Consider the following 21,866-nt stretch of genomic DNA (forward strand, 5'->3'; position numbering starts at 1 on the left):
CCCCATCCCTCTTACTGATGAGGAAACAAAGGTTTAGGAGAATTAAACATTCCTTGAAAGGCCTCCCCCTTCCAGGTCTGCTATAGCCAGGCCAGAACACACCTGTTCTCCAAGAGCACCGCCAACACGCTGCAGCCGCTGATTCCTGGTGGTTCTCACGGACCTTTTGCTCAACCACAGCACAAAGAGGCCAGAGTGGTGGGTTAGCACCCGCCAGTGCCCATCAGCTGCCCTGGTCCAGCCTTCTCGGTCCAGTCAGGAGTCTCAAAGCAGATGCTATTCTGCCCAAGGTAGGGATGGATCATCCCCTACTAATAGGGGGAGAACTCTCAAAAGGTGAAACCCTTAGGGTCAGTGAGTGCCATTCTGTCATGTTTCAGGAAAATCATCTTTAAAAAAAAAAAAAAGTCAAGTAATATTCTGTCCAACCCATACCGAGCTGGCTTTGTGAAATAGGCAAATATTCTCATGCTTTATACCTTAACGTACTTTCTCTCCCTTATGAAACTTCCAAACATCTCAGACACCATCCTCCGCTCAAATCACTCCTCTGGACTCAACAGAATTCATACACATCCCACCACACCCAGGGGCCTATGTGCTGTCCCTCCCACCGAATGGAGAGCTTCTTTGGGAACAGTCTGAGTTTTAACCCTCCTCTTGGGCAAATCACTCAGCCTGGTGCCTGGCATGAAGTGCGGTGCATCTTTGCTGATGTATTTATTAATGCGCATGTATATTCCCAGATGGAAGGGATCTGAAACAACACAGGAATCTGAATACTGAGTCGTGTTCCTGTAAAAATGCCTCTGAACAATCTGAGACAGACAAGAGAGGAATCCCTCTTCTGAGCACACACTCAGGCATGCTCTTTGCCCATCCCCATCTCCCTCCACACCCTCTACCCTCCTGCAGCAGGGGCACGATGGCCCGCAGCTGCTCTCTGGTGGCTCCTCAGGGTAATAACAGAAAAACGCAAGGACATTTGGGGTAGGCTCTTTATTGGGTGGTTATCATGGCACTACGGGGTCAGCCAAGGTCTGCAGAGTAAGCAGCATCAGCCTAAGGAATGTGGATCTCCTCTGTTGATCACAGTGGGCAGGATTCTTCAGAAAAGCTCCCCCGACCCCGCCCAAGCTTAGAAGTGGAACTGGAAAGCCTCAGTCACATGCTGCTTCCATGTTTCCAGGCTGGGCAGCAGGGAAGAGATGCCCATGACGTGCCAGGTCTCCCCATCTGACACCACCGAGGTCTGGTAGGACAGCAGCTGCACGCCTGCCTCTGCCAGGAGGCCTGGAAGTAGATAGGAAAACCGCTGGTTGGCACAGGGCACGGGGAAGAAGAAGCAAGAAGCTGGGAGCGGGGTCGGAAGACTTTGACCCCTGTGATCAAAGTTGCAATGGGGGGTGATGGTCTCAGAATCAACGAGTGAAGAGATGGAACAGGGCACCTGCCCAGCTTCCCTCACTATTCAGAGACTCTGTAGGAACACCCTGACCGTCAGGCCAAGTGGGAAAGGAATGATCCAGCCACAAATTTCTTAGAGCAATCTCCTGACTCGCTGGTCATCAGTTTCATCCAGACCAAGAGCAAAGGAGAAAAGCAGGGGAAAGTTCCTCTGGTCAGCTGGCAAGGATGGTGAAATTAGGCCTTTTGAGGTCTGGACACATTCTGCCAAACTTGGAAGTGCTCCAAAACTCCCAGGGGCCCGAAGCCAGGGTCCTGGGGCAGGTCCCAGATGTCCACGACTGCTGGAGCAGACGCCCTGACGTGCTTTGTGGCAGTCAGGCTGGCCCCCAGGGCCTGCAGTCGGAAGAAGGAAACATGCACTCAAAGGCTTGGAGTTCCTGGGACACAGCCCGACGGGCAGGTCCACACTGTGTGCTTCATGATGGTGAGCAGGCCAGTTAACAGGGGCTCTGCCACCTGCGATAAGCCACTTTCCCTCTGAACTCTGTACCCCTCCCCAAATGTTCTGGAAACTGGCATGACAGACCCTCTGTATGCTGCAGATCCAGAAATGCACCGAGGGATGGAGCGGGGCTAAAGAAGGCAAAGGTCCATGGAGCCCAATCCCAGGAGAGACCCCCTCCCCTCCCACACACACACACACACACACACACACACACACACACACACACACACTCTCACCCCTCCTTCAAGGACACAGGCAAGCCCCACAAGACCCCTCCTCACCGATCATGGTGGGTAGCATCACAGGATTAGACGGCTGAGCCCGGAACAGGAGCAGGGGCAGGCCCCTGCGGAGAGGCACTTCTGGTCGGAAGACGGCTCCGTTGAGTGCCTGCAGCACAGGCGTGGTGCCCTGGACCAAGCCCACAGCCTGGTAGGGGGTACCTGTCAGGGCCACGGTCAAGAGGCCTTCCCCATAGCCCTGCTCCCCTGGCACAGCAGGGTTGTGGGAGGTGGTTACCTGCAGGGAGAAGGTAAGGAGGCACAGTTATGCCACCTTCTGTGTCCAACTAACAGCCAGTTGGTAGGGCTACAGCCGGGTCAACACACTCAGCAATTTAGGGCCAGAGAAGAGGGCAAATGGGCCAAGCCTAGTGCCCCTGAGCCTTAGCTTCCTGGGACAGTCCATGGCCTCCCTCAAGGGACAGGTGGAGGCTGGGAGCCGGGAAGGAGGAAGAAGGGGGGCTGGCCTGCCCCTGAGGTCGACCCAGCCTGGCCCCCTCCTGCTCACTGCTTCCTGAATGCAGTCAGTGGCCTAGTGGAGGGGCGAGGGAGGAGGGGAGACGGGGGAGCTTGGTGGCCCATCGCTCCTGGCAGCTCGCACTGGCTGAGAGACACAGCCTGGGATCTACAACGGGAGCCAGAGGGGGAGACACCAAAGGGTCGGCGTGAGGGCAGCAGAGGGTAAGAGGAAGGCGAGCTGATCAAGAACCTGGGCGCTGTGGTAAACGGAGCCCTGGATGGAGTCCGAAGCCGTGCGTGCTGGGCCGCCTCCCCGCCTCCGGCCCAAGACAGCCTGGCTCCTTCTGCTCCCCAGCGGCAGAGTGCAGGTGCCGCTGCGGCACGTGCACAGCGCACTTGCACACAAAGCACTTGCACGGGCATGTAATTCACACATAGCAATGCTCAGAGGAAGGCGCTATTTCCGCTTGGCAGATGGAGAAATTCGGGCTGCTTGTCACGGGTGGGCAGTGTCAGCAGCAGGATCTGCACCCAGGGCCCCACCCCATGAGCAGGGCTGGGAGCCTGCTCTGAAAAGGCAAGGGCAGAAGGACTGTGCTGACAGGAAAGGCAAGGGGGGCAGGGAGACACACACATTGAGGCCGGCCTCTTGCACCAGCAGCTTGGCGTTCACCAAGTTCACATCCGCCTGATGGGAAGTGTCCTTCAGGAGGCCGACAATGACTGCGGGGCTTAGGCAGTTGCCAGCATTCTTCAGGGATGTTCCTGGGGACAGAGAAACTACCATAAGGTCGCTGTTTGCGGAGCTACACAGGAGCCAGCAGATCACGGACACCTAGCTTCGGGTCACAGACTCCTCACTGCCCTGGGGGTGGCAACCCCAACCGGCTCGGGGCAGTTCCGCTTCCTCTGGAAGGCAGAGAGCCAGTGACTGCCCGGTTCCCTGCCTTGTTTCCTCTGGGCATCCCCCCAGCTCTGACCTGGCTTATTACGGGCAATGCTTAGGGTCTCACCGCCCCCAAGCTCCCCCCAAATGAGCAGATGCCCAACGGGCCAGAGGGAGGACAAGCCTCCACACGGTTTAGGGAACTAGAGCCTTCCCCAGTCTCTCAACTACATCTGCACAGGCTGGAGCCACTACAAAAGTGGCTGGAGCCTGCCCAGTCCCTGAGGACAGACAACTCAGGCGCTGTCTTCATTCCCGCTCTCCAGCTGAGCAGAGGCTCCCGAGGACCACCAGCTTGCCCGAGGGCCCACCTCACTATGTCACAGAGCACAAACTGTCCCACCCACTGGTCTAGCACAGCACCCCGACTCTCACTTTACACGTGAAGAACCCAAAGCTCAGAGAAAGGGAAGTCACTCAGTAGAGGTAAGCGACAGGGTCAGACCCAGAATCAAAGGTCCCGTCACTTAATGTGGGACTCCCTCCACCCACCTGCTGCCTCTCCCATGAAACTCTGTCTCTCGTGGAGGTTTCTCTTGTGCCCAGAACATGTACATCTTAAAAATACTATATAAACGTGATTTGTGAAAATCATATATTTCCCAGTGATTTTCCGTACCTCTCCCCTCTGTTCCCACTGGGTAGCAAGTGAACTCCATGCAGACAGAACGTGGGACATGGAGTCCCAAGGACCAGGGTCAAGTCATTTCCCAGCCCCTCACTGTCTGTGACCTGCTGCTGACACAACCCTCTTCCCCTCCCTCTGCAGTGTCCCCAGCTCACCTTGTGTTACCACCTGGATGGTCCCTTTGGGGGATCCAGCCCAGGCTCGCATCAGGGTCCCCAGAGCTTCTGCCAGACCAATCCAAGGCTTGGTATGTGGAGAGAAGGCACTCGTAAGGGCCTGGGCATTCACCTGCACAGAAAGGGGGAGCAGAGCCAAGGTCAGGAAGAGGCGGGGCTCCTAAACACAGCTCCACTTAGAGAGCAGAAGGCACAGGGCCATCCTTGTTTGAGTGCCCGGGGGTGGGGAGCGTGGAGACAACTTCCATCAGTCACCAACAAGACAATGACTTATGCCTTTAGCTTGGGAGAGCTGTAAGAGCCAGAGAAGAGCACAAAAGGCTAAGACCATTCCAAATTGCCAGAAGGGGGGAAAAGGCATTTCTCCCACCTACTGAACTGTGCCTGCCTCACCCCCTCCACGGGAGACTGGGTTTTCCTGTGCTGGGGAAAGGTCTGGACAGCACAATAGGAAGGTGGGTCTCTGATGTAAGATGGATGTTGAGTCACGGATCTCTGGGACCTATGGTAGGTCTCTCCAAGATGCCTTCCTTTTTTTTTTTTATAAAGCTTTTTTTTTAAGATTATTTATTTATTTATTTGACAGAAAGAGCAAGAGAGCACAAGCAGGGGGAGGGGCAAGCAGAGGGAGAGGGAGAAGCAGGCTCCCCGCTGAGCAGGGAGCCCGATGTGGGGCTCGATCCCAGGACCCTGGGATCATGACCTGAGCTGAAAGCAGATGCTTAACCGACTGAGCCACCCAGGCGCCCCAAGATGCCTTCCTTTTTACTTTATACCTCAACTAAGAAAAGAAAGTGAGTGTTTACACTGTCATTAATCACTTTGACCAAATAGCAGTTTATAAAGCTGGACTCACATACTCTTAACGATCCTATCACTCTTCAAACGGCCCATGGGAGCCCACCAGGAGGCATGGTGGGCAGCCGAGGGGGACAAAAGCCACATGTCCTTCTAAAGTTGTAAGTCTAGGGTCTGGACGGCTGGATCCCCACCAGGGGCTTGGTAACAAAGCCAGCTTGCTGCCAGTCAAAACTGCAATTCCATTTTGTGGTTCATGATAGTCTGGCTTCAAATTAAGTCTTGGCCACTTCTGTGAGTCAGTTTGTAAAGAGAACCAAAGGATCTAAGAAGGATGTAATTCGAAACACTGGGTTTGATACGAATCAAACAGGCTGCCGACGTCAGAAATGGCCACGAGGCAGGGCTTTCCAGCAGACCCTTCTTCGTGGCCAGCCGCCTGGCTCAGGGCTCTCGCAGCAGGCTCCCCCTGCTCCTCTCCAGAAGGACACAGAAAAGACCAGCAGTGAACCAGGAGGTGGGACGAGGGCAGGCCAGCTGCTGGGAGCAGAGATGAAGGGCCGCGCGCCAGTGGGCTGGGCTGAGGCTGCAGCAGGTGGAGGCAAGTGTCCTCCAGGCAGCCCCCATGGAACCCGCCCCGAGGTGCCCACGGCGGTCAGGAGAACCAACGGAAGGGCTTCGAGAGTCAGGCGCCTTTGAGCACCAACCTGATCCTAATGTTCGTCTGTGTCTAAGGCTACGACAAAACTGAACTGGAGAGGATGCAGAGAAGAATTAGGGAGAGATTTCCCATGTGACACAAATGTCTTTCTTTCCAAAAGCCTACAGCAGGACAACCAGCCACTTTGGGTGGAGAATGAAATTTGCCCAAGTGTAACGACTTTGACCAAGAGATTTTACCTCTGCTAGAAGACGGGAACAGTCTGGTTCCACCTGATGGGGCTGGTGGGAAGGAGTCCCCTTCACGAAGAGGCCTGGAATGCCACCACTACCTAGTGATGCCACGGTAACTCCCGAGGGCTGCAACAGTGAGGGCGGAGGCGCGCCCGGCACAGGGCCGCAGAGGGAAAGGCCCAGCCCTGACTGGCTGGCACTGGCCACAGCCCAAGCCTCAGCCTCAGTCCCAGCGCGTCACCTGGGGAGAGCTGCTCAGAAGCCAGAGGTGCAAAGGGACTGAGAAAGTGTCCCCCACTCTGCGGAGCCAAGAGACGCAGAACAGAGAGGGGAGAGACACACAGATGGAGAGGCCAAGCATTGTCATTGTCGTCAGCCACCATCCTGTGGCTGCCACCAGGCTGGCCCTGAGGGGTCCTTCAGGTGAGAAGCTGCTCCCTTCGTCTCTCAGGGTGTAGAAGGTAGGGTGGCCCGGAGAGCTGGGCTATCAAACCAGGGCTGGCAGGCCGAACAAAGCACCCTGTGTCTCTCCTGCTGTGGTTCTGTCCTCAGCAATGAAAATCCCCAGCAGAGGGTCAGACAGGAAGGTCAAGGACCGGCCCCGGCCCCGGCCCTGCCCCTGCCTCGTTTGCTGCCTCTCTCCTAGAGTAGAGCCACGTGAGCTGCAGAGAAGCTTACATCCTGGCTTTTTTGTCCTCAGAGAATTCGAAATTTAAAGATACAAGCTCAGGAAATCTTAGTAACAAGAGAGAATGTGGTTCATTGCAAAACAGTTGACACTGGGCTGGAGAGGCCAAGCAAGTCTTTGTGAAGGGGTTGCAAGCCCCCTGAAGGAGAGTTATGCTTTCCTTATTCATCTCTATGTCCCCCAAAGGGCTATGACAGCATCGGGTACCTTCTGGAGCTTAAGGAACGTCCGAAGATTAAATCAAGGAGGCAGAACTGGAAGTGTAAGTCAGGTTAAGCTTGGGGAAGAAACATGCCAGGAAGGGCCCAGTGTGAGCTACGACAAGACGCAGGGACATTAGGCCATGATTTGAGGACAGAAAGGGGGCCTGGAGGGTTCATTCTGGGGGTGGGATTCGCCCTGCCCAGGGGTCTAAGATGGACACAGTAAAAGGAGCGCTCAGGTCCAGGAGGTGAGAGAGGGCCCTGACAGCCTTCTCCACAGACCAGTCCCCCAGCCGCCACTCCCCATGGCATCCAGCAACGCCCAAGCCACACTCCTTCACTCCCAAGGCATGTGGAGAACAAAAGAGCCTTTCTCTGGAGCCTGGAAAGAGCCACAATCTCTGCAGCAAGGCTACACTGTCGCAGGGCCGAGCCGCCTCCCTGCTGCCGGCCGCAGCTAGCAAAGCTAGGGGCGGGGTGGTTACTGTCGCCCCACCCAGAGGGCTGGCTCCAGGGGAGTCCTTATCTCCTGCTCCCAGAGCTGAATCTGGTCAGCACACCACTGCTCCCCGGAACTGTCACCATCCCCCAAAACCAAACACCCTCCCCCGCCCTGCTCCGCCCTCTGCCCTCCGGGCCCCAGCCCCACTTGGCCATACTTACCACGCCCGCTAGAGATTTCCCCTTCACCATGTCCACAAACTGGATGGCGATCTCCTCCCCGCAGCGGCTCTGGGCCTCCTTGGTGCTGGCGCCCAGGTGAGGGCAGCTGATGACGCTCTCGTGGTCCACCAAGGCTCGGTCCCGTGGTGGCTCCTGCCCAGAAAGAGACACCTCTCGGTTGGCTGTCCAGGGAAGTTGGAAGAGAGGAGGGCAGGGGTGAGGACGCCTTCTACTTTGGTTTTGCCAGGGACGTCACGGGTTTCGACAACGGGCTTCCTTGTCAGTGTCTCTTCACAGCAGAGTAGACAGAGCTATGGATGGGATTTGCCTCTCGGCTCCCCCTGCCTTTGGGTAAATCTGCTCCTCTCTGAGCCTCGACTTCCTCATCTATAAAATGGGTTAATACTACCCACCTCATAATACCTTGTGCAGATTGTGCACCAGTAACACAGGAGGTTCTCAGCCAGTGGAAACTACTGTTTCTGTTACGGGTTTTTCCCTCGAGCTCTGCCTTGCCCCTGAATCCTTCCAGCACTTACGGTTGGCTCTGCACGGTGTCAGACTCTTTGCAGGCCCTCTGCACAGCTGTCCCAACCTGGCTCTCAGCATGAAGGGTGGGCCACCTGAGCACCTCTGTCCACCCTCCAATGTCCTTTCCACCCCTTCTGCTTGCTGAGCACAAGGTACTGCCCTTGGGAAGGCGCTGAGCTGGGGAATGGCAGTACAGTGAGGGCCAGGCGGCCATCTGCCTTCAGGAAGCATACCATCTATGTGAGAAAGAGGACCAGGAGTACCAACCCCATGCGCTGTGTGCTCTGGGCAGGGCATACACAGTGAGGGCGACAGGGCTCAGAGAGGGCTGGGGACTTGCCAAGGCCCCACTGCAGGTCACCAGCAACCCCCCACGGCCTGAGCCAAAATCCCTGCTCTCTCCCTTGGATCTGTGATGCTGGTGGCAGGACTTTTAAGAGGGGCCGAAAGGGTTTGAGTGGAAATGCGCTGTCCATCATTCCATCTGGTGTAAGAGCAGGTGGGGGGACGGGTGAGCAAAGACAGAGTCTCTGGCTCCGACAGAGAGGCAGGGAGAGCAGCCCACACAGGACACAGGGGAACACTTCTAGCCGTTGTCCTCAGGCTGCCTTTCCTCCCCAGAAGAAAGGCAGGCAGGGAAAGCCAACAGACACTGCGTGAAGTGTCTTCTTGGCAACGGGATTCATTTCAGCAGAGACCTGTATCAGTACATTAAATCCTGCCCCAAATCCTCAACCTCAGAATGGGTTTGCTGCGCTGTCCTCCCTGGAGTTATCCACATGACAGCAGGCCAGGGAGCCTGAGATCAGGAACTGGGTCCTGTCTGAAATCTGGGTTTTGCAAAAGACAACATGGCTGCCTCCACAGTACGGCCCGGCAAGGGCTCCCGAAACCACAGTGGCGTTACTTTTGGCAACAGAATTTCTCCTGTTTGCCACGGATGCTAGAGCCCTTAAGCCAGAGGCCTTTGTGCACACTGGGCTTTCTCGGTCTCAGGCCCCTCTGCCCAGCGCTCCCCTCCTCCCCCAGGCACTCACCTCTGTAAAGACATCCAGCGCGGCACCCGCGCACTGACCGGACTGCAGGGCCCGGAGCAGGGCCCCCTCGTCCACAATCCCGCCCCGAGCGCAGTTCACCACACGCACCCCCTTCTTGCACTGGGCAAAGGTGCTGTCATTCAGCAGGCCTGGAAGGAGGGAAGAGCTCTCCTGCAGCACGGGTGCCTGGGACCCCAGCACCAGAGGCCCTCCCCGCCTCACCCCAGCTCCTTCCCCACAGGCCCATGGCCTCTCTGGCCTCACCTCTCCCTTCTCACCGGCTCTGGGGCAAGAGTCCCTGTTCTGGATTTAGACCAAACACAGTTTAGAAACATCCTAGAAGCCCCTGAGCTATTAGTGCTTTGAATAGGTCCCAGAACCAGAAAGGAAAGCAGCGGCCCCAGGAAAAAACCATGGGGTCACTTGTCGTGCACATCGGGCCAGCTCACCCCACGCATTTCCAGCTAGCTCATCCCTCCTCCCTGTGGGGCAGGGCCAGCCAGCCAACCATCACCCTGTGCTCAAGGGAACTAGTCCCCAGCATGTGCGGAAGGCCCAGAGCCCACCCTTATCTGGTCTGTGGCTTCTGTGGCCGACCCACAAGCAGGGATACACCTACCTGTGGTAGAGGGCAGGAGAGGTGTGTGCACAGTGATAAAGTCACAGAGAGGCCAGATCTCCTCCAGGGGCAGCTGCTGGACACCAAAGGAGGCCGAGACCTCTGGCGCAATGATGGGGTCGTACCCTACAGTCTGGTCAGAAGCAAGAAAGAGACAAAGACACAAGTGAATGTCACTGTCCCTTATTAGTACTGGTATTATTAATAACGGTGGCCATTTACTGAACACTTACCAAGCGGTACTGCTAAGCCTTTCCAAAGGCAGCTGACCTCCCACAATAAGGGTTGCTACTCTTCTACTTTAGAGATGAAGAAAGTGAGGCTCACACATTAGGAGGGGCAGGCCCAAGTGCGAAGGGAGGTTTACCTCCAAGCTCTTAACCACGAACAGACGCAAGAGCAGCATGTGTGAGTGTTTGCATGCGTGTGCGCATGTGTGCGGCTGGATAAGGTGGAGCTCAGAAACCCTTAGCGAGCAGGCAGCCCAGGAGAAGCAGGACAGCCGTGTGGGGAGCAGTGACGTGCTCATAGGGTACAACGAGGGAAGGGAGGACAGGTTGGCCGCAGCCGAGGACCCTCAAGTCCAGAAAACAGGCAGGGGCCCTGACTACTTCCACAGAGTGAGAAAGAAACAGGTGAGGGCAGGGGTGCAGAGCAGGGTTAGCAAGGAGACCAAGAACGGTCGCTGGGGAGGGGGGTGGCTGAGGCATCAGCGGGCAGAGTCTGGTCCCCTCCTGAAATTCCTTTTAATAAGACTTCAAATGCGTCTAGTTTTGGAAGGCCTAACTTGGTGACTAACCACACAGATCCTTTCAATAAGGCAGGTTTGACGGGGATGGGGAGCGAGCACATCAAGAGGAGGGAAAAGTGAGGCATAAAGGCACCATGGATGGGGAAGGACCCAGAAAGGACCTTCTTCTGGGCTGGCGGGGGAGGAGAGGGTCCCCAAATCAGAGGGACCTCTCCGAGGCTGCCGAGGAGGGAGGGAGATAGGGAGGCAGGCAGGGAACTCTGGGGGTACAAACTACATCAGCCTCATGAAACTTGCCAAAGGTCATCAGATACTGGTGAGGGCAAGAAGAAAAGTCAGAGAAGACAAAGCTCAGAAGAAAGAAGAAAGGACGCGTTGTCATAGCTAATCATGGCAAACATTCCTTTAGCGTTTACTGTGTGTCAAGGGCTTTCAACTCAGACCCGATGGATTAGGCACTAGGATTGACCCGTTTTACAGATGAGGAAACTAAGGCAGAGAGGTGAAACGATTTAGCCAAGGTCACACAGCTGGCAGATGGTCGAGTAGAGACAAGAAGCAGTGTTTGGATTCGAGAACCTGCACCCCGAGTGCCCATCCTTCTAATGTGGGGTGAGGTCAGGACGCTCCCAGCCCCACCTGACAAAGCAGGAGCGGAGTAGATGGAAACAGTCTTGGGTGCCAGTCACACATCTCCTCAGCAAAGGGCAAGGCATTAGAGATTACCAAGCCCGTACCAGCAGCTGGGAATAATCCATAACCAGCCAGGAAGCATCTACCTCTGGTCACTGCAAAGACTTTATCCACTTTCTGTGTGGTCTACCCAGGAGGTCTGCCCAGGGCTCTCTCCATCAGCTTGGTCCATGTCAGCAGCACTGACTGGGGGGAAAGACGTGTAGGGGCCGTACCCAACTCAAAGGCATCAATGTCCTCAAGAAGGCAGGAAAGCCAGCTGATCTGGACAGACCTGCAGGTGCCAAGGTACGGACGCTGAACGAGGAGGCCCGGACCTGGGTCCTCAGTCTGAAGTAAAGGAGCTGGCTGGATGATTTCAAAGTCATCCCCTGCTCCAACACTCAACAATTCAATAATTCCTTGAAAGGACAGTTCCCTTAACCCTGAAAAGTTATAGGTGAACCCTAGAATGCTCAGAGGCGGCCGGGGATTGAACAACAACAAACACAACAGAAAGTGTGATACTCTAAGCGTGGTCATCTCTGTGTGGTGGAATTCATTTTTTCCTCCTTTAGGCCTTCCTATGCTTTGCAACATTTCCCCTGCTCACCTTGAGTTTCTTTGCGGGGGAAGAGAAAAGTCACCTTAGAAAATAATGGCATCTTAAGAGGATTTCTATGTAAAATTCAGCCCTTCCAGAGAAGAAACGGATATGGTTATGAATGAGGTAGAGCTTTCAGATCACATTTTTCATCATCAGCCTGAGGAACAGGGAAAAGGCAAGGTAGAGGTTTAGGGGGAAAGGCCGTAGGATCACAAGCTCATGACCACCACAGTCCCAACGGCCATTCCCCTCGGCTGTAACCTACTCGTTTTGGCAGGGACAATGAAGTGTCCAGGGGAGGAGAGAGGGCCCCAGGATCCCTGCCCGTACTCTTCCAAGTCCTCTTTGTCCGCCGGCTACTCGGAGGCCGCCGCGAACAGTGGCCCCGTTCATCTCTAATCCAGATGTACTTTGTTCATGCAAGCGGGGAGTGCAGCGGAACACCAGCAGAGGTCACAAAGCCGAGCCCAGTGGAGGCCAGTCCACAATACTCTGGGGCTTCCGGGCTCTCAAGAGCCAAGAAACAGCATGAAGCTATGGGGAGGAAGGGTCCCGAGGGCTGAGCCGGGCCCAGTGGCCCTGTGTCGGGTGTCTGCAGCTAATGGGGAGCAGATGGGGCAGGAGGAGACGTGCATCCCCCACAGCGGTCAACAGGATCTGACTCGGCTTGCTTTCTCTTGTTCACCTGCAGACAGCTGCAGGGAAGAATTTGGCTGAGAAAACTGTTTTCATTTTTCACTGGAGATACCCAGGGCAGATGGGAGCTGAACTCAGCTAGGAGTTGGGATTCTTACACCAGGAGACCATGTCACGGGGAGTAGAAACAGTAACACTGGGCCCAGGAGACCAGTGTCTGAGTAGGGTCCTGACATGTCCCAGAAAGGATCAGAAGTCCCGATGAGCAGAAGTTGGAGCAAATCCAGGTACGTACCGTCCGAAGACTATTCCTACAGAGGAGCCTCAGGGAGACCCACGAAGGGGTTCCCCACCTGAATCCCAGCCTCAGGACAGATTCCTGATGCTGGGCAGCAGGGGAACCGTAGCTTTTCCAGCGGTACTCCAGGGCCACCTCCTAGCTGGTGTGAGAAGGCAGACTTGAGAGGCCAACCACAGCTACCCTGGGCCCTCTGGCTTAGCAGTAGATGCTGGAGAACGAGGGGGCCTTCACGGTCAAGGGTCTCCAAAAAGGAGGCTAACCATCATTTGGCTTAGGATTAGAACCCTCTTTCCTTTGCACAATGAAATCTTAAACAGAAACCATGGTCCTAAGGTACTTTCTAGAACTTGAGGCTCTGGGAAGAACGTAAAAAATCAGTACTCTAGGGCAGTAGGAATTCCAGTTACCAGACTAAGATAGGAGCTGCCTGTCCTGGGGAGCTTTTGTCCCGAGAAAGGTCGAGCACAGTGACCGTTAACCAACATGGATCAGGAACGAAGACAGTGGTGGTGAGGCAGGACAAAGGGTAGCAGACTGGAGGTCAGGAGACCCGGACTTTAAGCTGGACTCCATCATTTACCAGGCTTATTATCTTGAACCTATCATATAAGCGTCCTGGGCCTCAGTTTCCTTATCTGTAAACCTGAGGTAAGGATAGTGACCCTGCAAGGGTCATTGTGAACACAGCATCTGACACAGCAGACCTCAGTCAACATGAGCTGCGCCTGAGAGAGTCAGTGACACCTGGCGCCTCAGGTCCATCCCTCCGGACTAACATCAGATTCATCACAACACTGGCCACAAAGAAGCTGTTGAGATGCTGGCCTGCTCCTCACAGAAAATCCTGGTAAGAGGAGTGCAAGGCTCAGCTCCTGGCTGGCTTGGGCCTGCTAGCACATTCTGGGGGACATGCGAGCGTGAGTGAGTTGTGTCTCCAAAGTGTACAACCTGTCCTTCAACAACATGATTGAGAAAAACTTCGGGCAGAAGGAACACCATAGAGCCCAAGACTCGGGTGACTCAGACCATCAGCAGGCCCCAGACTGCTGGAATTCTCTCTGGAAACCCACATCTGGGCCGTGTGGTTCAGAGCAAGTCAGCAGGTGCTCTCGGGTGGCACATGAAGATCCCTTTCCAGGCCTGTGCTGGTTGGGAGGGGCAGCCTCAGTGGGCTCTCCCCGAACCAACTCCAACACGCACACCCTAGATGCTGTTGGGAACCCGGGTGGCTAAGCTCCCTAGCAGAGCTAAGGTCTAGGATCCCCGATTCCCTGAGTGACCAGATAGTGACAAAGAAAGGACAGGAAAGGTAAGGGGGGCTGTCCATCCCCAACATCTGAGTGCAAAAGTGTCTCCGCCAATCACTCCTATGGCATGAAGGGGTGAACTCTTAAATCGCAATACTCTGGAAGGGGTTGGACGCTAGTCATCCGTTAACAGCCTCATTAGTGATTAACAACCTGGGTGACAGATTAAAGCACAGGGTAAGACCCCAGGACCAGTGAGGGAAGGGGGTGATGAGGATGATCTTCACATGCTTTGCAGCGCTGCCCGAGCTGCCCAACTGGAACCACTCAGGGTCCCCTATGCCTCCTGGTCCACACTCTGTCTTTAATTATAGGTTACTGTAATAAACTACAGTCCTTAATAATGTTGCTCAATTTCCTATGGCCGCACAGTGAACTCACTGCTAAAGACCATTTCACAGATAAAGAAACTCGTAGCCCACGGGTAATGGGTGCGGGGAGATATCAGGGTTTTAAAGGCCATCTGCTTCTACCTCCCTGCCAGTGTTCACACCTTGTCCTCACACACTGGCCCAGTGCTCACCCAGTCTCGTGTAGGTATCTGCAGGAGTGGGACACTCGCTCTCTCCATTGCATCCGGGGCCAGCTCGGGCTGTAGTTCTGTCCCCTCTGCCTTGTACCTGTTGGTCCTCCTTGGATCCACTCTTTAGACAGCATGACTCTTCTATAGACTGCCTGTTAGCTATTTGACGGCCTCCCGGTATGCCTCCCAAGGCACGATGGGGCTCAGTGACCCCAGTGCCTTCAACCCTTTCTTAGGAAGTACAGACATGAGCCTCTCACCATCCTCCTCTATCTCCAGAGCTGTCAGTCTCACAGAGCATGTGAGAGTCTGACTGGTACAGAGCATGAGGAATCTCACCTTCCTGGTTCTGGAAGCCGTATTTCTTTTAATGCTGCCAAAAGTCACATTACCTTTTCTATCAGCCATGCCGCTGTTAACCACACTGCATTTTTGCCAACCAAAGGTCTCCTGCTCTGGAAAACCTTGTTAACAACACTTCTACATCCAATATGTGTTTAGTTGCTTTGGGGCTCATTTTAGGGCACTGATAGGGATTCTAGCTAAACTTCCTATTAGGATGCCCAACCATTCTAGCCTTCCTATGTCTTTTAGGATCTGATTCCACACTCTTAAAAGTTAGCCACCTCTCCCTGCTTCCTGTCACCCAGGCCATTAATGAAAACGGTGGAGAAGGCAGCGCCCTGCCCCATCCTGTACCATCTCCCTCCAGATTGAGACGGAGCTATCCTTCAACCAGTTACTAAACCTTTTAGCACCAAGCTCACAGTCTCCATCTTAACCCCAAGGGCATCCTAAAAGATCTCACCAATGTCTTACTAAAGTTTGCATTTCCAATGTCCATCCTTGAGGAAATGGTCAAATAAAAAGCAATTTGTCCACACAACAGAATTCCGTGCAATAGTTTACAAATATGGTAAATCTATTTATTCCAAGACATACATTTTTATCTTAACACCATGTACAATATTCTATTTTCTATAGGCATAGAATCCCTCTATAGGCCAAGAACTGTACACATTCCATGTAAACGCATAGAAAAAAGTCTGAGATGATACACACCAAACCGATGTTACCTGTGAGACCAGGACTGGGGTGGTAATCAAGGAGATAAGGATCTATATTTCAAGATATGTGAGGATTCATTCACCTCTTACATGATTAAAATACAATTTTAAATCGTCCAGGTATAAGACACCTAAGGATGTCCCTGATCGATCAGTCTAATATCTGTTTCCGAAGAGAGAAGAAGGCCAGTTTAAAACAACTTGTGTTTAGTAAACACTGATCATTGTTTCCTGCCCGGATGCTGATAAACCATCTCTTTTACAATTTGTTCAAGAATCTTCCCTCCTTGCCTTTAGAAAATCTTGCTCTCCCCAGCTGCTCAAACATCAACCAAGGAGCTTTGGATGATGCAGATCAGTCATCTGTCTGCCCCGAGGCAAAATTCATCTGGACCCAGAAATAGGTTAGGAAGCTCAGTCAAAGTGAGCCGAGAATATAAACGAAGGCCATTTGGGCCACTCTGAAATGACCAGGGCAGCTGGCCAGGGCCCGGGGATTTGGGGGGTTGACCACTCCAAGGCACGTTTTAGCAGTTTACAAAGATCATGTCCCAGAAGCAAGACAGCCTACAGTGACCCTCTGGAGACAGCCGGGCAGAAGAACCCTCCAAGGGAAGCAGCGACCTACTGCAACAGGCAAAACCACCCACACCCTCAAAGCTGTGCTGGGAACGTGGGCGTGTCGTGCGTGGTCTGCCGGGACGCACGCATGGATTCACATTCATGAGCAGGCTCTGGACATCTCTGACTCAAACACATGCCTGAGGGCTCAGGGAGGGTCCACCTCCCTCCTCCGTGCCTCTCAGAAGCAGCCTGGCAGCAGCTGAGAAGCTGAGCCCGGGCCAGATGAGCAGAAAAGCTTACCAATCATGTCCATGACTCAGGAAATGAGGTGGGGCTTTCTGTCTGGGTAAGGCACTGCCCCAAAGTTTCAAGTCCATGATTACCAAGGCTCCTGAGCTAGCAGAGGCCGGTGTGCTTTGGCGTCCTAGGGAGCCATGGGGAAGGGGACGAACAGCCTTCCTGAAGTCTCTGTATCATCAGTGAGGCGCTGCTCACCTGTTTGGCTATTTCACTCTGAGTCATACTTAACCCAAGGCCCCTGCTTTTTGAGGATCAGAATTCTCTGTGAGCTAAGCCTTAATCCCTCACAAAAGAGGAAGAGAAAGTGCTCCTTGCCGCGTGTGGCACCTGGCCAGCCCTGCACAGGAGGGCAAGGCTTTGGTTTGTTCTTATGATCCGTGGATCCTGCCACCTCCCCCTCTCCAGGGATCTAGAAAAATGTGCTGAGGCTTAGGAAAGAGGTCTGGCGGGTGTAAATAAATGTGGTGGGGGAACAGGGACAGGAAGGAGAGGAAGATGTTCAATGCGGTATCACAGGATGCCCACTGGGTTCTTGTCTACCTTCCATTTGCTGGAGGCCTGAGCAAAAACAAACTCCAGACATCAATATAAAATTAAGGGTTCTTAATTAAGGGAACTCTAAGGTTCCTTCTAACTCTATGAAGCCAGGGGGACGTGGAGAAAGGGAGGAAGAAGGAGAGAAAGGGAAAATGCCATCGCAGCTCTATGTCAATTTTTCTAGAAACGATCTGACTGTCAAAACTGTTCTTTCTGTTTAATGAAAGCCTTCCTGGCAGCAGTTTGAACACATCATCCCCCCAACAGCAAACAGCGAACAAAGAGTGAACAAGGAGACGTCCACGAGCACTCCTGGCCGCCCTGTCACTCGCCCTGACGAGTCCCCTCCTGTGGCTCGGCGGCCTCCCCCTTTGCAAGGTCTCCTGGATCGGCCTTGGGGGATGACAACCCTCCCTCGACCAGAAGAACCACGGAGTTCCCAGAATAAGAGGAAACCGGGTCCTGGAGGGAAACAGGGGTCAGGGAGGGTTTCTGAGCAATATGCAAGGTGCTCTAGCCAGCAGGCTTTAACTTCATCTCGGCAGTGTCTAGACAATCACGGCACCGTCCCTTCTACACTACGGAGCAGAGCTAGAAGGTGGATGGAGATTTGCTCTGCTAGAAGGTTGCAAATTTGCTCCTGTTTCTCTAAATTATCACAGGCAACAGACACAGCCAATCAAAGAGCCCCTGTGGCAGGGGAGGAGAAGTTGAGCAGGATGCATGACCCCGCCGCTCCGCTGGGACCCAGAGCTGACGGACTTCCACCAAGCGTGCCCAGACTTTGAATTCAGGTGTCCAGAATGGCTACCCCGCTGACTTAGTCAGGGGCTCTAAAGGAGGCTCAGACCCTCCGAGGACAAAGCCTTTACCTTTTCTCAAGCAAAGCTGCCTCTCCCAAAACTGCTACAGGGAGCCCCACGTCAAAGGGGTTCACCAACCTCTTACCTTCATTCCAAAGGACTGCATCCGGGTGGCCACCTCTCTCCCAATTCTGCCCAGGCCAAGAATTCCCAGGATCTTTCCATTTAGCTCTGTTCCCATGAACTGCAACCAAAGAAGCAAAAGGCAAAGTGGCCGAATTAAGCACCAGGGACCCCGGGCGCCGAGCCAGGCGGGACGAGGCAGGGCTGTCCGCTCACCTTCTTCCGTTCCCATTTGCCGTCCTTCATGGAAGCCGTCGCCTGGGGAATCTGCCTGCAAGGACAGACACGGGCTCAGTGGGCCCACGCAGAAGGCGTGTGACATGAGGTCTGCACAGCTGCCCCCTCTGACGGTCAATTCCCCCAGAGAACCAAGCTCAGGCTGGGTCTGGAGCTCAGGTGCAGAGACACCGAGGAGGGTCAAGGGGTTTAGCAGAGGGAAATCCGCCAGCAAGACCTGATGTGGGAGCCCCAGGATTTCTGTCTCCAGCTAGGAGTCTGATTTCTGTCTCCAGCTACCTCAACCAGCTGAGTGGCTCCAGGCTGGTAAAAAGCAAGCGCCAATCCTCTGGGGCTCATAGGGATAATGAAATGGGGTATCGAGGGGCTCGGATAACATCAAGTGCTCCAGAAGTTCAAGGATTTTCATTTTCCTCTTCCATCCAAGGCCACAACCCATACCTTCCACTGTATCAGCAGACAGCTGGGAACTTACTCTTCCTTGAGAGTTTCTTAAGCCCCAGTCATCTCAGGCTACACTGGGGTGGGTGGGTGCCAAGTCCATACCACCTCCTGTCCCAAACCACCCGCCCCCCAGCCTATCGCCTCCTCTTGGTTAACATGGGGTCCGAGTCTCCACGTGTTTTCTGGAAGGGACACAGGAAGTTAGGGCAGAGTCAGAGGTGAGAGGATTAAGAGTATGTCATGTGGGTCATGGTCATCCAGGCTTCTCTGGAAGTGAAGAAGGGAGACAGGAAACAATGTTTAGAATGTTTAAGGAGTCCCTGCTCTATTTTAGACACTCCATGAGAAATGCTTGGACACGCTTTAGCACGTGTCATGCTCACCCCAACTGCATGGAGAGAGACAACCGGGGGGGTTCAACACCTTGAACAGCATCATCCCACTGGAAATAGCTGAATGGACTCAAAGCCCAGCACATCCCCAGCACAGTCAGCCTTCTAAGTATTTAAATGTCGTCTTTCCTGCTGGCCACAAAACTCAAAGAGTGGTGTGTGTGTGCATGCGAGTGTGTGTGTGGGTGCGTAAGGAGGGAGAGACTCCAACATACTGTTCCTGTAGCTCCATCTCACTGAGTTCTTATAAGAAAACATTCTCTCGTGTCTACACATTGCCAGCACACACTTCCATCTGAGGGTCAGGTTGAGGGGCGATTTGTGCTCCTGCGATCTCACGGGCAAACTCCTAAAGCTTCAGTAACAAGCCTCATGGGCAAGAAGCTCCATCCCGCTGCTCTGGCCCGTCAGGCCTCAGGAGAGGGTCCTTGTGTCAGGAATGTCCCAAGGACAATGACTTGCCTTGAGGAAGGGCTCCCTTCTCAGCAAAGCTAGCCTGCTCCTATGCCTCCGACCAAGTGAGACAGAGCCCACCTGCCTCCTCCCAGGTCTGGCTCACGTCCTGCTCTCCGCTCTCCTGGCCCCACAGTGCCATCCAAGAGAGGGCATGCGGCCCTGGACATCCCAGCCCCCGCCAGCTGCTCTACCAGCTACTCACGGATCCTCTCCAGCCTTTAGCACATTGGGGTCCTCACCGGGCCAGTCTGGGGAGGACCAGGATGTGGGGAAGGGGCTTCCCGAGAACCAAACGGTAGCCATCCTGACTTACAAAAAGAGAAGGTAAAGTGGGCGAGATGAAAGCTCTGCAGGTCGCATTCTCCTCTCTTTCTTTCTGTGTCACTGTTCTTCCCCTGCACCTCAGGAGCTCCTGCCGTCTGTTCAAAGTCCCCCAGTGTGAGGCCCGTCCAGGCCCCCTCTCTCCACCCACATTGCTCAATGCTCCCAACCTCCTGTCCACAGCGCCCACTCTGCCCTCACTGCCCTGCTGGAGAAGCAGTCTGAGCAGACACACAAGAAGGTATGAGAGACTGGCCATGCTTCCTTACTAGAATGCTTAGTTCTTAATTTTGATGCATCTTTGATGGTGAGGTCGTTGGATGAGAGGTTGGAAATGGGGCGCTTCCTTGAAACCACTCCACTCTACCTATTCTTTTTTTAAAAGATTTTATTTATTTATTTGTCAGAGAGAGTGAGAGAGCACAAGCATGGGACCGAGGCAGAGGCAGAAGGAGAAGCAGGCTCCCCGCTGAGCAGGGAGCCCGATGTGGCTCTGGGATCCCAGGACCCTGGGATCGTGACCTGAGCCGAAGGCAGACGCTTAACTGACTGAGCCAGCCAGGCGCCCCGCCCCCCGCCGCCCACCTTAGGCTTTTAGCATAGCGGTTCTAGTAAATGGTTGGATCTGCTTGCTCCAGCAACTTCTCCTGAATAATATTTGAGGGGGTGCTTTCCGTCCCTCAGACATTTGCTGAGTATCGTGTCGTTGCTCACTATTGTGCTGTGTATTTGGGGTATGCACAAGGACATCGAGACGGTCTCAGCACCCTGTGGAGCTCATTGCCCCGTGGGCATTACAATAGAGTGTGACAGGTGCCTCCTTTAGGGTGCCATTGGGAGTCCTCTGGAGGGGGACTTGGGGAGGCGGTCAGGGGAAGCTTCCAGGGGAGAAGTGTTTGAGTCAGGTCTTGAAGGATGATGAAAAGAAAGCCAGGAAAAAGTGGAGACATTCTGCATAGAGGGAGTGTGGGAAAAACAAGGAGGCCGTTGTGGAAAGTAAGCCCACAGGCTGAGACTTTAAAATAGAAGCCTTTATAACTCCTGTTTTGTAGGAAGGGAGGTCTGAGTAAGAGAATTAATTAGATAGAAAGCTGATCAGTCCCTCACTCAAAAACAAAAACAAAAACAAAAACACCACCGAATTTAACAGCACAAGTGAAACCAAGGCTTGAGGCTTCTCCAGGGGAAATCAGTCAAGCCCAGATGTTCTGGAAGATCCAGGCAGCCAGCTCATGGACCCCTTGCAGGCTGGGTCCCTTTGGCTGCACACGCTGTCCCTGTTCCTCCCTTTCTCCAGCCTCCTCTGCTCTTCACTGGCCAGGGAGTAGCAATGAATACTTAAGAGCTCAGGTAGAAATCTTGGGGAAGAGTTAGAACAAAGGTCAACTCCTCCAGACCCTGTCCCAGCAGAAGAGAGAACAGGTTCTGAGAGGGGGAAAGAGTAATTTCTGGGCCCCAGAAGCTTCAGGCCTGAGTAGAGAAATAAAGAGTCTTGGCTGCCTGGGTCCCCTGGTTTAAGGATCCAAGGGTGTGTGAAGGGACCTAGCGAACTCCCTGCCCTGTCCATTGGCTCCTTGCCCTCTCCCCTGACCACAGAAGTGCCCAAATTGCCCATTCAACAGCAGTGCTCAATACAATCATTCTACTTTACCCAATACAGGAAGATTCATGCCCATTCTGCGCTGTATCCAGTGGTTTCTAGGCTGTCCCCTCTACTCAAGAGGCCCACACCCCCAGAATTCCAGCTGGAAGAGCAAGACATTTGATCATTTGAATTCCCTTGTGTTAAGAATCCACAGGTAGGGACACCTGAGTGGCTCAGTTGGTTAAGCGTCTGCCTTCCAGGTCATGGTCCCGGGGTCCTGGGATCGAGTCCTGCATCCGGCTCCTTGCTCAGCGGGGAGCCTGCTTTTCCCTCTGCCTGCCGCTCTCCTTGCTTGTGCTCCCTCTCTCTTTGACAAATAAATAAATAAAATCTTTAAAAAAA

The 21,866-nt window shown here is 54.0% G+C and overlaps 1 protein-coding gene across 1 annotated transcript in view; it reads right to left on the minus strand.

Moving 5' to 3' along the window:
- Positions 1 to 984: 984 nt before the first annotated feature.
- Positions 985 to 21,866, minus strand: part of PHGDH (phosphoglycerate dehydrogenase) — a 32,689-nt gene continuing 11,807 nt past the window's right edge. Inside the window, exons 4-12 of the mRNA XM_028102149.2 lie at positions 18,246 to 18,300; positions 18,052 to 18,150; positions 9,839 to 9,971; positions 9,220 to 9,368; positions 7,652 to 7,804; positions 4,385 to 4,517; positions 3,290 to 3,420; positions 2,197 to 2,434; positions 985 to 1,293 (exon numbers count right to left, since the gene is read on the minus strand). Of these exons, the coding sequence (XP_027957950.1) occupies positions 1,139 to 1,293; positions 2,197 to 2,434; positions 3,290 to 3,420; positions 4,385 to 4,517; positions 7,652 to 7,804; positions 9,220 to 9,368; positions 9,839 to 9,971; positions 18,052 to 18,150; positions 18,246 to 18,300 (1,246 nt within the window). The 3' untranslated portion in view covers positions 985 to 1,138. The remainder of the gene's footprint in view (positions 1,294 to 2,196; positions 2,435 to 3,289; positions 3,421 to 4,384; positions 4,518 to 7,651; positions 7,805 to 9,219; positions 9,369 to 9,838; positions 9,972 to 18,051; positions 18,151 to 18,245; positions 18,301 to 21,866) is intronic.

The sequence above is a fragment of the Eumetopias jubatus genome, unplaced genomic scaffold, assembly GCF_037043125.1.
Source record: "Eumetopias jubatus isolate StellerSeaLion01/CBP00866 unplaced genomic scaffold, mEumJub1_p1.0 scaffold_4, whole genome shotgun sequence".
In the NCBI taxonomy this organism is placed as follows: Eukaryota; Metazoa; Chordata; class Mammalia; order Carnivora; family Otariidae; genus Eumetopias; species Eumetopias jubatus.